Below are 13152 nucleotides of genomic sequence, written 5' to 3' on the forward strand. Positions count from 1 at the left end.
CTCTGTTCTGAATGTTGGCTCAAACTAAATGGCGCCACGTAATCTAATTTGACTACTTCAAAAGAGAAATGACTAGTCAACTCATGTGATTCAACTGATTCTTAATGGTGATACTGTTATTGTTTGTCATCTGCCTTCACAGTCAAATATATTTTGAAAGATAAAATATATCTTCAAAGATTTAAAAAAATGAAAAGAAGGAAACACACGAGAATCAGATGCAAATGATGACGCTGTGATACACTTTGATTAAATACGTTTATTTGATCATTTACATATAGGTGTACATTTCATATCACCCCCTGAGGGAGTGTCACAGTTAAGTTCTAGAATAATTTTGTTGATCGCTTGTATTTTCTTTTTCACTTATTTTTAACACAGTTATTCTAAAAATAAAAATAACCTCGGTTTTCTGCTCAATATCAGAAATAGGCCTCTTTTTACATGATTCTTGTATGACAAGAAAGAGCACATTCTCAATACATCACTCCTGTGATTATTCAAATAGAATTACTCCATACAAATTATGTTTTTACTTCTAAAGGATATTTTATCTAAATTATGTAAATTTGGAATTGTGTGAACCTCTATTCATAACCCATCCAAACAAAACAATGTGCCCCTCTACTGTTGTTCTAAGACAGAATGCCAGCATGAAAGTGTTCTGTGCTCTGTGGGAGAGTGTTCTACAGAGTTCTATAGAATGTGTGAAGTGGATTCTAGAACAACATGCCAGTTATGGGCTAAGGGTTACAAATAAATCCCTGAATATCACCTTCTCAAAATCAAATGAAAATTAACGTGCAAAATACTTTGATTTGTTGGTCTAGAAAAAGAAGCGACACTTTTGAAAATACAAAATGAAGCATTGAGCAATAGAGCATAGAACAATACTTCGGTTATAAAACGGTTAACGATGCAGTTCCCTGTGTATGTGTTTGTGTGTGTCTGTGCGTTTGCGTGTGTGTGTGATATCCAATTCATGATCACAGTAAACACAAGGATTCTCAGTGATGTAAAAAGGTATTGTGTTGTTTCATTGCAATACAATATGATGAATGTATACGTAGGAGCCTTTCTTAACCCAAAGAGACAATAAAGTGTATACTTAAGAATATACTTAAAACATCAACTTCCCTTTACAGATTCTTCTTCAATCTTCAGTAACAAACAAATAAATATATTGCATCCAAGCCATCATTTACAATATATTAAAATCGCTGCATAATATAGCTATATATCTCTATTGCAGTCATATATAAAACTAATTTGTATAAAAAGAAAGTCCATAAAAGAAAGGAAAGAAAGATAAGAAACTTGATTAAGATGCTGCTGCTTAGTAAACACATCAGGTTGGATAGAATCACATTCAGAGAGCTCTCCTCCTCACAGTTTATGTCTGCTTCTGAAATATTACCCAATATAGTGCACTACCTTTGATCAGAGCCCTATGGGCCTAGGTCAAAAGTAGTGGACTTGATAGGGTAACATTTGGGTCACAGATCTAGCGAGGGAAGCTGAGACAAATGAACTGGTAATAGAGATACATCCATCATCCCACGACCCCCCCCCCACACACACACACACACCAAGCCAAGATGAGTCAGACCCATACGTTACTACACAATAACCATTTCAAAGCCTATCCAATGAATTCAATCTATCACAAAATTTCCACACATTTTCACATCAAGTTCTACAAGGTGCTTTCCTTTCAATAGAAAATATGAAACCACATATTCCTTCTGTAGAGTTGTGTGTTGGAGAAAAGTTGCTTTCGTTGCGTTGTAAAGTACAGAATTCGTCCTAAAAATGATTATTGTCTTCCTCTTTGACATATTATGTTAGAGTAGATTGCATAAACTGTCAAATATGATGCCCAAACTGATGCATATAATGGTCCATTAGTATATGACATAGGCAGTAAAGAATAATCTCCATTGTGTATATACAGAGATAAAAATGTATTTTCTTCTGTATCCTATGAAAGCAGTGCTTTTTTTCCAATGCCACAACTCCTAGTCCCCATTTGAGGGTGAATACAGGTAAAAACTCCTCCAATTTAACCTGGGCAATATGATGCCTTTCGAAGGGTTTGATTTCTGTGGCTAATTAACTTATGACTACAACCGACTGAGGCTCGCTCTTTTAAGGGTCCTTTTCTTTCCTCAACTCCAGGAATGGGATATCCACAATGGGTAAACTAATCCCTGTGTGTGCACAAAGACAGCTATTGTGACTGGTTGGGGATAGTGAATCTTAATCCACCATTAAAAGGTGCCACTGTCACTCTCTTTCAACGTGTGTGGTGTATCCAGTCCGGAACCTCAAATCCAACCATCTGAGATAAATTTGGTTAAAAGGAACATTGTTCACAGATAGGGCCAATGCATGCTAGGCTACTTCTCCCACTGTATAGAATGCATTGCTCCCTTCAAAGCAGGGTAAAAACAAGTATATCGTTCACCCCTTCAAAACTGCTTCTATTAGGTTCAAAGGGAGCATTTACATATTAAAAAAAACAAAAAAAACATTTACATTAGAATAACTATAAAACATGTACTACTCCAGTGTCCTTTCATCAATGAGCTGGGGAGGTCTCACCTTAAGCCTACTGAAACAATCATAGGCAATCAAGAATAACCTCCAGTTTCATATCCAACATCACAGGGTAGAATAAAAACATCTTTGATCACTTACTGAGTATGGTACGGTGTGGCCGGCACTGTTTTAATATAAGTGCTAAAAAAGACATAGAAACAAAATATAACATGGAAGGGGGGATGAAAAGAAAATAAGAAACCTGCCTGCACTGTGTGTCATTAATGTATAAGCTCAAAGTCTTAAGGCTGGCTGGATGGATCATCAGACCTGACTGTCATGGTGGATGGAGAGAGAGAAATGGGGTCACTGACTTTGTTCACTATTTATACATTTTTTGGCCTTTAAGTGACTTCCTGGTTTTGATGGTTGTGGTGGTTGTTATAGTGACGGCAGTCAATAAAGAACCTCTGTGTGGTGGAATGTCATGATATTGCTCTTGGTGCAGATTGACAGGTCATGTGACAGACATACAGACAGATGGACAGACAGACAGATAGGGCAGGTCCATGTTCAGCATTCAGTAGTATCGCACTGGGGGAGGGGCCAGGTGGTTCTGTGACTCGCTCTTAGTAGACAACCCGAAAAGGTCAGAGGCCATCAGCTGCCGAGCCGATTGGCTGGCTTCAGCCCACTGCTTTGTGTGATTGGCCAGTCCATGGAGTGGTGTGACTGAGGCTTCTATAGGGTTAAACAAAGCGCTCCCTCTTTCCAGTTATAAACAGTAACAGCCTCCACACAACATGTTGAATAAGAAAAGTGATGATGAGGGTGGTGATGAAGAGGATGAAGAAGTTAAAGGTGGATGGCTTGGGTATAAAGACGTGGATCAGCTGCCCCTCTCTCTCTCTCTCTTTCATCCTCCCTCGTTCAGCGCAGCATGCAGAGCCTCTGCTTCCTCCCAAGGACGGCCCCTCCTCAGGAGACCTGGAGAGACATAAAGAAAGAGAGAGAGTGAAGGAGAAAGAGAGAGACAGAAAAGAGAGAGAGAAGAGGAAATGGAGAGTGTGGTTAGGCTCTGGCCTCCCCACAGGATGTTCCCATGTAATTAGTGCTCCAGTGCTCCTCGGCTCGGCCATCTGTCTGGTGGCTCTGCTCTGCCTGGCTCTGGGTCAGCCTGGCTCTGCTCCGATACACCAACCCCACTGGGAGCAGCTATGGAGCTATGGAGCTCCACACTACTCCTCTCCACTCCATACAAACCTAAACACCACAAACACTGTCTGGTGGCTTGCCTGGCTCTGGTTCAGCATGGCTCTACTCTGATACACTCGCTGCCCGCTGGGAATGATCCAGCAATAATGGACCTCTCCTTCACACCAAAACATGGCCACACTTGGGAACAGATAACCAGCTGATAGATCTCTTCACAGTCTTTAACCAACTGATAGATCTTTCCACAGTCTACGCTAAAACATGAACACGCATGTTTGTGTTTACTCCCTCAATTTGTGCCACATCGACATCTTTAAACCTACTACACTGAAACAGATGTATTGGGGGATATAACACCTGTCTCACTCAGCCAAAATGTTTGTTGTTGTTGTTCCCTCCCTCCCTACTGAATTAGAGAAGTGTGTGTGTGGATGCTCCAGCGCTCTGCTGAGAACTACAATAGGATTAGAGCAGTAGAGCAGGGGGCTTGGCTGGTTGCTGTTCCACTGTTTCTCCCTCATAGTACCACCAGCCTCCCATCCACAACAAGAGTAATTACCTTAAACGCTGCAAGATTATAGGATTTCAGAGAACAATGTGTTTGTGTGTGTGTGTGTGCCACAAAGCCAAAAACTCTTAGTCAGGATTGCAGCTTTATTATGGTAATTATTTCCAATAATTGTCATACACAATAATAGGTTGGCAATAACATTCCCCTGGAAAGAAAGGATGCTTTGAAAACTAGCAGACTAGCAGGTGTAAGATATGTTTGCATTAGACACCAGTGGAGGCTGCTGAGGGGAGGATGGCTCATAATAGTGGCTGGAATGGAATGGCATCAAACACATGGAAACCGTTCTCACCAATGAATGTGCCACCAACCTCTGTATAGACACAGCCTTACTGAAGCATGTCTGGAGTGGTGAAATTCTACAGCAGTATTCCAGAACTAGCACCTTCTCCAAAGCTCTTTTGGTTAACATCGGGGGAAGTGACCAGGAGGAAGATTAAGCAGGGACACATGCTGATCAGCCTGAGTGCTGCCCAAAAAATGCAAACAAACCAATTGGAGGGGGTGTTGCTCAGGAGGGAGGCTGCAAATCATGACAAAGGGAGGTTGGGAGGCAGCAAATAGACACAGAATGCCTTGACTTGGCTGGCTACATGCATAGTTTGCATACACCCAGCATGGTTTAGCTAGGCTTGACTGGCTACAATACCAGGGTTGGCTTGCCTGGGCAGAATGGATAGGCTGCACTACTTAGACCCACAAAACAGCTTGGTAGTCATGAGTTCCGGCGCCGACAGAGATGGCCGCCTCGCTTCGCGTTCCTAGGAAACTATGCAGTTTTTTGTTTTTTTTACATGTTATTTCTTACATTAGTACCCCAGGTCATCTTAGGTTTCACTACATACAGTCGAGAAGAACTACTGAATATAAGATCAGCGTCAACTCACCATCAGTACGACCAAGAATATGTTTTTCGCGACGCGGATCCTGTGTTCTGCCTTACAAACAGGACAACGGAGTGGATCCCATGCAGCGACCCAAAAAAACGACTCCGAAAAAGAGGGAAACGAGGCGGTCTTCTGGTCAGACTCCGGAGACGGGCACACCGCACACCACTCCCTAGCACTCTTGCCAATGTCCAGTCTCTTGACAACAAGGTTGATGAAATCCGAGCAAGGGTAGCATTCCAGAGGGACATCAGAGACTGTAACGTTCTTTGCTTCACGGAAACATGGCTCACTGGAGAGACGCTATCCGAGGCGGTGCAGCCAACGGGTTTCTCCACGCATCGCGCCGACAGAAACAAACATCTTTCTGGTAAGAAGAGGGGCGGGGGCGTATGCCTTATGTCTAACGAGACATGGTGTGATGAAAGAAACATACAGGAACTCAAATCCTTCTGTTCACCTGATTTAGAATTCCTCACAATCAAATGTAGACCGCATTATCTACCAAGAGAATTCTCTTTGATTATAATCACAGCCGTATATATCCCCCCCCAAGCAGACACATCGATGGCTCTGAACAAACTTTATTTAACTCTTTGCAAACTGGAAACCATTCATCCGGAGGCTGCATTCATTGTAGCTGGGGATTTTAACAAGGCTGATCTGAAAACAAGACTCCCTAAATTTTATCAGCATATCGATTGCGCAACCAGGGGTGGAAAGACCTTGGACCATTGTTACTCTAACTTCCGTGACGCATATAAGGCCCTGCCCCGCCCCCCTTTCGGAAAAGCTGACCACGACTCCATTTTGTTGATCCCTGCCTACAGACAGAAACTAAAACAAGAGGCTCCCACGCTGAGGTCTGTCCAACGCTGGTCCGACCAAGCTGACTCCACACTCCAAGACTGCTTCCATCACTTGGACTGGGATATGTTTCGTATTGCGTCAGATAACAATATTGACGAATACGCTGATTCGGTGTGCGAGTTCATTAGAACGTGCGTTGAATATGTCGTTCCCATAGCAACGATTAAAACATTCCCTAACCAGAAACCGTGGATTGATGGCAGCATTCGCGTGAAACTGAAAGCGCGAACCACTGCTTTTAATCAGGGCAAGGTGTCTGGTAACATGACCGAATACAAACAGTGCAGCTATTCCCTCCGCAAGGCTATCAAACAAGCTAAGCGTCAGTACAGAGACAAAGTAGAATCTCAATTCAACGGCTCAGACACAAGAGGCATGTGGCAGGGTCTACAGTCAATCACGGACTACAGGAAGAAATCCAGCCCAGTCACGGACCAGTTTTTGCCCGCTTTGAGGACAATACAGTGCCACTGACACGGCCTGCAACGAAAACATGCGGTCTCTCCTTCACTGCAGCCGAGATGAGTAAGACATTTAAACGTGTTAACCCTCGCAAGGCTGCAGGCCCAGACGGCATCCCCAGCCGCGCCCTCAGAGCATGCGCAGACCAGCTGGCCGGTGTGTTTACGGACATATTCAATCAATCCCTATACCAGTCTGCTGTTCCCACATGCTTCAAGAGGGCCACCATTGTTCCTGTTATCAAGAAAGCTAAGGTAACTGAGCTAAACGACTACCGCCCCGTAGCACTCACTTCCGTCATCATGAAGTGCTTTGAGAGACTAGTCAAGGACCATATCACCTCCACCCTACCTGACACCCTAGACCAACACCAATTTGCTTACCGCCCAAATAGGTCCACAGACGATGCAATCTCAACCACACTGCACACTGCCCTAACCCATCTGGACAAGAGGAATAACTATGTGAGAATGCTGTTCATCGACTACAGCTCGGCATTCAACACCATAGTACCCTCCAAGCTCGTCATCAAGCTCGAGACCCTGGGTCTCGACCCCGCCCTGTGCAACTGGGTACTAGACTTCCTGACGGGCCGCCCCCAGGTGGTGAGGGTAGGCAACAACATTTCCTCCCCGCTGATCCTCAACACTGGGGCCCCACAAGGGTGCGTTCTGAGCCCTCTCCTGTACTCCCTGTTCACCCACGACTGCGTGGCCACGCACGCCTCCAACTCAATAATCAAGTTTGCGGACGACACAACAGTGGTAGGCTTGATTACCAACAACGACGAGACGGCCTACAGGGAGGAGGTGAGGGCCCTCGGAGTGTGGTGTCAGGAAAATAACCTCACACTCAACGTCAACAAAACTAAGGAGATGATTGTGGACTTCAGGAAACAGCAGAGGGAACACCCCCCTATCCACATCGATGGAACAGTAGTGGAGAGGGTAGCAAGTTTTAAGTTCCTCGGCATACACATCACAGACAAACTGAATTGGTCCACTCACACAGACAGCATCGTGAAGAAGGCGCAGCAGCGCCTCTTCAACCTCAGGAGGCTGAAGAAATTCGGCTTGTAACCAAAAGCACTCACAAACTTCTACAGATGCACAATCGAGAGCATCCTTGTGGGCTATATCACCGCCTGGTACGGCAACTGCTCCGCCCTCAACCGTAAGGCTCTCCAGAGGGTAGTGAGGTCTGCACAACGCATCACCGGGGGCAAACTACCTGCCCTCCAGGACACCTACACCACCCGATGTTACAGGAAGAGCATAAAGATCATCAAGGACATCAACCACCCGAGCCACTGCCTGTTCACCCCGCTATCATCCAGAAGGCGAGGTCAGTACAGGTGCATCAAAGCTGGGACCGAGAGACTGAAAAACAGCTTCTATCTCAAGGCCATCAGACTGTTAAACAGCCACCACTAACATTGAGTGGCTGCTGCCAACACACTGACACTGACTCAACTCCAGCCACTTTAATAATGGGAATTGATGGGAAATGATGTAAATATATCACTAGCCACTTTAAACAATGCTACCTTATATAATGTTACTTATCCTACATTATTAATCTCATATGCATACGTCTATACTGTACTCTATATCAACGACTGCATCCTTATGTAATACATGTATCACTAGCCACTTTAACTATGCCACTTTGTTTACATACTCATCTCATATGTATATACTGTACTCGATACCATCTACTGTATCTTGCCTATGCTGCTCTGTACCATCACTCATTCATATATCCTTATGTACATATTCTTTATCCCCTTACACTGTGTATAAGACAGTAGTTTTGGAATTGTTAGTTAGATTACTTGTTGGTTATTACTGCATTGTCGGAACTAGAAGCACAAGCATTTCGCTACACTCGCATTAACATCTGCTAACCATGTGTATGTGAAAAATAACATTTGATTTGATTTGAGTATCGATAGACACATTATGAAAAGGCACACTAGGAGGGCAGTATCTTGGCACACAGAACCAAATCTTGTGCATGTGCTGGCTTCTCTTTGGCTGCTACATTTAACAGTGTCAACAAGAGTCTAGGAGGGCAGAAATGTGGATCAAATTCACCTACCCACCCCCACATTAACTGGAAGGAAGAGCCCCTTCCCTGGCCTCATGTCTGGTCTGGTGCCCGATGGAGGGTAGACCACACTGGGGTGGGTGTACTACTACTACGGTATGTGTGGTCTGTAGTTATGTTTCTCTCTGTACCCTCTGGATCCTAAACCCAACCAGTAGAACCCTGTTGAGTACTCAAGGCTTTTGTTGAATGGAGAAAAATATATAGTCTGGATTCACTGTCTACAGCTGCAAAAACAGGTTTGAATAGACGTTTGGAGCTGCATTGAAAAATGGACCACCTGAATGAATGGTCAACCACAAGTTGGAACTGGGAGAGCGAATGCTGAAAAAACATCCTGCTGTCAAATCTAACAGTGAAATGTTGACAGTTTATAACATGTATTCTTCTGTGGGTTAACAAGCGCTAGCTGTCGATGTGAATCCACAGCCCTCTGTGGTTATCGTCGTCCACACTACTTTACCCCCGTGTAGACATTAATTGGATCCATGCTTATCTGATCTCTAGTGTTGAGCGATGAACTGTTCTTTTTCTTTTTTTAAACAACTAATTGACCGATGTCGCTTCAATTACTTGAATTCCATTTTGTTCAGGTTTTTTCGGAGCTCAACGTGCAGCTTCTCTAGCGATAAATCAATTCTAGCCCGATGTAGCAGGGGTGTTGTAGTTTCCAACAAGCCAATATTCTACATAGTTTAGCGCAGAAAAAGTGGTAATAAACATCAATGACCTCAATCCATTGCGTTCCTTGTCGATCTGTGTGGGCTCTACCTGAAAATACATGATCTACTCTAAGTGATTGATAGTTGGTATCCAGTATTCATAACATTATGCCTTATTTACTTTAAAGAACTACTAAAATAGTGATTTGTCAAACAGGATAGGCCGCAGCTCTATAGAGATGACTTGGAATGAAGTAATAAAGTCATCAAATAAAACAAATGTATACACACACACACAACTGAAATATTTTAGTAAAGTAATATGAATAAATGATGGTTAAAGATGCACTATGCATTCATTGAAATGAAGAACAAACGGAGCTATTTCGCCTACAAAAATAATATTTTTGGAAAAAAGGAACATTTGCTATCTAACTGGGAGTCTCGCGAGTGAAAACATCCGAAGCTCATCAAAGGTAAACGATTTAATTTGATTACTTTTCTGATTTCCGTGACCAAGTTGCCTGCTGCTAGCTGGACAAAATGCTATGCTAGGCTATCGATAAACTTACACAAATGCTTGTCTAGCTTTGGCTGTAAAGCATATTTTGAAAATCTGAGATGACAGGGTGATTAACAAAAGGTTAAGCTGTGTCTCAATATATTTCATTTGTGATTTTCATGAATAGGAATATTTTCTAGGGATATTTATGTATGTTGCATCATGCTAATTAGTTTCAGGCGATGATTACGCTCCCGCATGCGGGATGGGGAGTCAGTAGAGGTTTTAAATAAGCATGCCCCTTTCAAAAAATGTAGAAGTAAGAACAGATACAGCCCTTGATTCACTCCAGACCTGACTGCCCTCAACCAGCACAAAAACTTCCTGTGGTGGACTGCACTAGCATCGAAGTCCCCGCGATATGCAACTCTTCAGGGAAGTCAGAAACCAATACACGCAGTCAGTCAGGAAAGCAAAGGCTAGCTTTTTCAAAAAGAAATTTGCATCCTGTAGCTCTAACTCTAAAATGTTTTGGGACACTGTAAAGTCCATGGAGAATAAGAGCACCTCCTCCCAGCTGCCCACTGCACTGAGGCTAGGAAACACTGTTACCACCAATAAATCCACGTTAATCGAGAATTTCAATAAGCTTTCCTCCTGGCTACCCCAACCCCGGCTAACAGCTCTGCACCCCCCGCAGCTACTTTCCCAAGCATCTCCCAGCTTCTCCTTCACCCAAATCCAGATAACAGATGTTCTGAAAAAGCTGCAAAAGCTGGACCCGTACAAATCAGCTGAGCTAGACAATCTGGACCCTCTCGTTCTAAAATTATCCGCCACCATTGTTGCAACCCCTATTACCAGTCTGTTCAACTTCTCTTTCGTATCGTCTGAGATCCCCAAAGATTGGAAAGCTGCCGCAGTCATCCCCCTCTTCAAAGGGGGTAACACTCTAGACCGAAACAGTTACAGACCTATATCCATCCTGCCCTGCCTTTCTAAAGTCTTCGAAAGCCAAGTTAACAAACAGATCACGGACCATTTCGATTCCCACCGTACCTTCTCCGCTGGGCAATCCGGTTTCTGAGCGGGCCACGGGTGCACCTCAGCCACGCTCAAGGTATTAAACGATATCATAACCGCCATTGATAAAAGACAGTACTGCGCAGCCGTATTAATCAACCTGGCCAAGGCTTTCGACTCTGTCAATCACCGTATTCTTATCGGCAGACTCAACAGCCTTGGTTTCTCAAATGACTGCCTCGCCTGGTTCACCAACTACTTCTCAGATAGAGTTCAGTGTGTCAAATCGGAGGGCCTGTTGTCCGGACCTCTTGCAGTCTCTATGGGGGTACCACAGGGTTCAATTCTCGGGCCGACTCTTTTCTCTGTATATATCAACGATGTCGCTCTTGCTGCTGGTGATTCCCTGATCCAACTCTACGCAGATGACACCATTCTGTATTCTTTGGATACTGTGTTCACAAACCTCCAAACGAGCTTCAATGCCATGTATATATGCTGTAGCAGTCCTTCCGTAGCCTCCAACTGCTCTTAAACGCTAGTAAAATGAAATGCATGCTTTTCAACCGATCGCTGCCCGCACCCGCCTGCCCGTCTAGCATCACTACTCTGGACGGTTCTGACTTAGAATACGTGGACAGCTACAAATACCTAGGTGTCTGGTTAGACTGTAAACTCTCCTTCCAGACTCATATTAAACATCCAAAATTAAATCTAGAATCGGATTCCTATTTCACAACAAACCTCCTTCATTCACGCCGCCATACATACCCTACTAAAACTGACTATCCTACCGATCCTCGACTTCGGCGCTGTCATTTACAAAATAGCCTCCAACACTCTACTCACCAAACTGGATGCAGTCTATCACAGTGCCATCTGTTTTGTCACCAAAGCCCCATACACCACCCACCACTGCGACCTGTATGCTCTCATCGGCTGGCCCTCGCTACATATTCGTCGCCAGACCCACTGGCTCCAGGTCATCTATAAGTCCTTACTAGGTAAAGCTCCACCTTATCTCAGCTCACTGATCACCATAACAACACCCACCCATAGCACGCGCTCCAGCAGGTATATCTCACGGGTCATCCCCAAAGCCAACATCTACTTTGTCCGCCTTTCCTTCCATTTGTCTGCTGCCAATGACTGGAACGAATTGCAAAAATCGCTGAAGTTGGAGACTTACATCTCCCTCGCTAACTTTAAACGTCAGCTATCTGATCGCTGCAGCTGTAAATAGCCCATCCAATCTACCTACCTCATCCCCATATTGTTTTTATTTACTTTTTGCTATTTTGCACACCAGTATTTCTACTTTCACATCATCATCTGCACATCTATCACTCCAGTGTTAATTTTCTTAATTAAGATGTGTAGTGTTAGGGCAAAAACCAAAACATGAACCCCTTGGACCAAGTTCGGGAAACGCTGGCTTAGACAGATCTTTTACCATGCAATATTTTCAACCTACATATTTGACACACAATTAAATTTTGCATGCATTTCTAAACACTATTGTCCTCACTTAGGATTTGAACTCACAACCTCTTGGTTCACAGCATCCTGATCTTCCTGCTACACCACCATGTCTCTGTCAATAATCAGATCATCTGACTATACTCCCCTCATTGATTTGATTTACTTGTTCCAGCAATTTTCTGTATAGTTGTCTGATGTTGGTGGGGCATATTACTCTGTTTTAATGTTACTCCTTAATCACTATGATTTAAAAAAAAATGCTAGCAGTGCAGGTGAAAACAGCCATTGACACAGACATGGTTGAATAGCGGGAAGATCGGAATGCTGTGAGCCAAGAGGTTGTGAGTTCAAATCCCAGGTGAAAGCATGTTGAAAAATAATGACTGCATTATTTGAACATGCACAATGTAATCATGTATGTTAAAAGCACTGTGTGAATGGATTGGTGGTTTTCCTTGATGGACTCGGCAACAGTAACGTCTAATGAAACACAAGTGACATTTTTTTCGGAGTGGCTGTGGTTCAGGAAACCTGATTTGCTGCATTCCATGAAATACTGCATTCCATGACTCAGTAGGCTATTAAGCACGAGCATATTTGTTTCTCACAATTCCTGACATTTAATCACCACTTTATTTTAAGAATATGAAATGTTAGAATAATAGTAGAGATAATTTTTTATTTCAGCTTTCACATTTCCAGTGGGTCTGAAGTTTACAAATACTCAATTCACTTGGGTGAAATGTTTTGGGTAGCCTTCCACAAGCTTCCCACAATAAGTTGGGTGAATTTTTGCCCATTCCTCCTGACAGAGCTGATGTAACTGAG

At 43.6% G+C, this 13152-nt stretch overlaps 1 protein-coding gene across 6 annotated transcripts in view; it reads right to left on the minus strand.

Moving 5' to 3' along the window:
• Positions 1-244: 244 nt before the first annotated feature.
• Positions 245-13152, minus strand: part of spns2 (SPNS lysolipid transporter 2, sphingosine-1-phosphate) — a 138996-nt gene continuing 126088 nt past the window's right edge. For all 6 annotated transcript variants that reach the window (XM_036933359.2, XM_021619017.3, XM_090187104.1 and 3 more), the window contains one exon: positions 245-3528. In XM_036933359.2, coding sequence (XP_036789254.1) covers positions 3520-3528 — 9 coding nt within the window. In that variant the 3' untranslated portion in view covers positions 245-3519. The remainder of the gene's footprint in view (positions 3529-13152) is intronic.

Source organism: Oncorhynchus mykiss, chromosome 10, assembly GCF_057628025.1.
Source record: "Oncorhynchus mykiss isolate SJ-2025 chromosome 10, ASM5762802v1, whole genome shotgun sequence".
Lineage (NCBI taxonomy): Eukaryota > Metazoa > Chordata > Actinopteri > Salmoniformes > Salmonidae > Oncorhynchus > Oncorhynchus mykiss.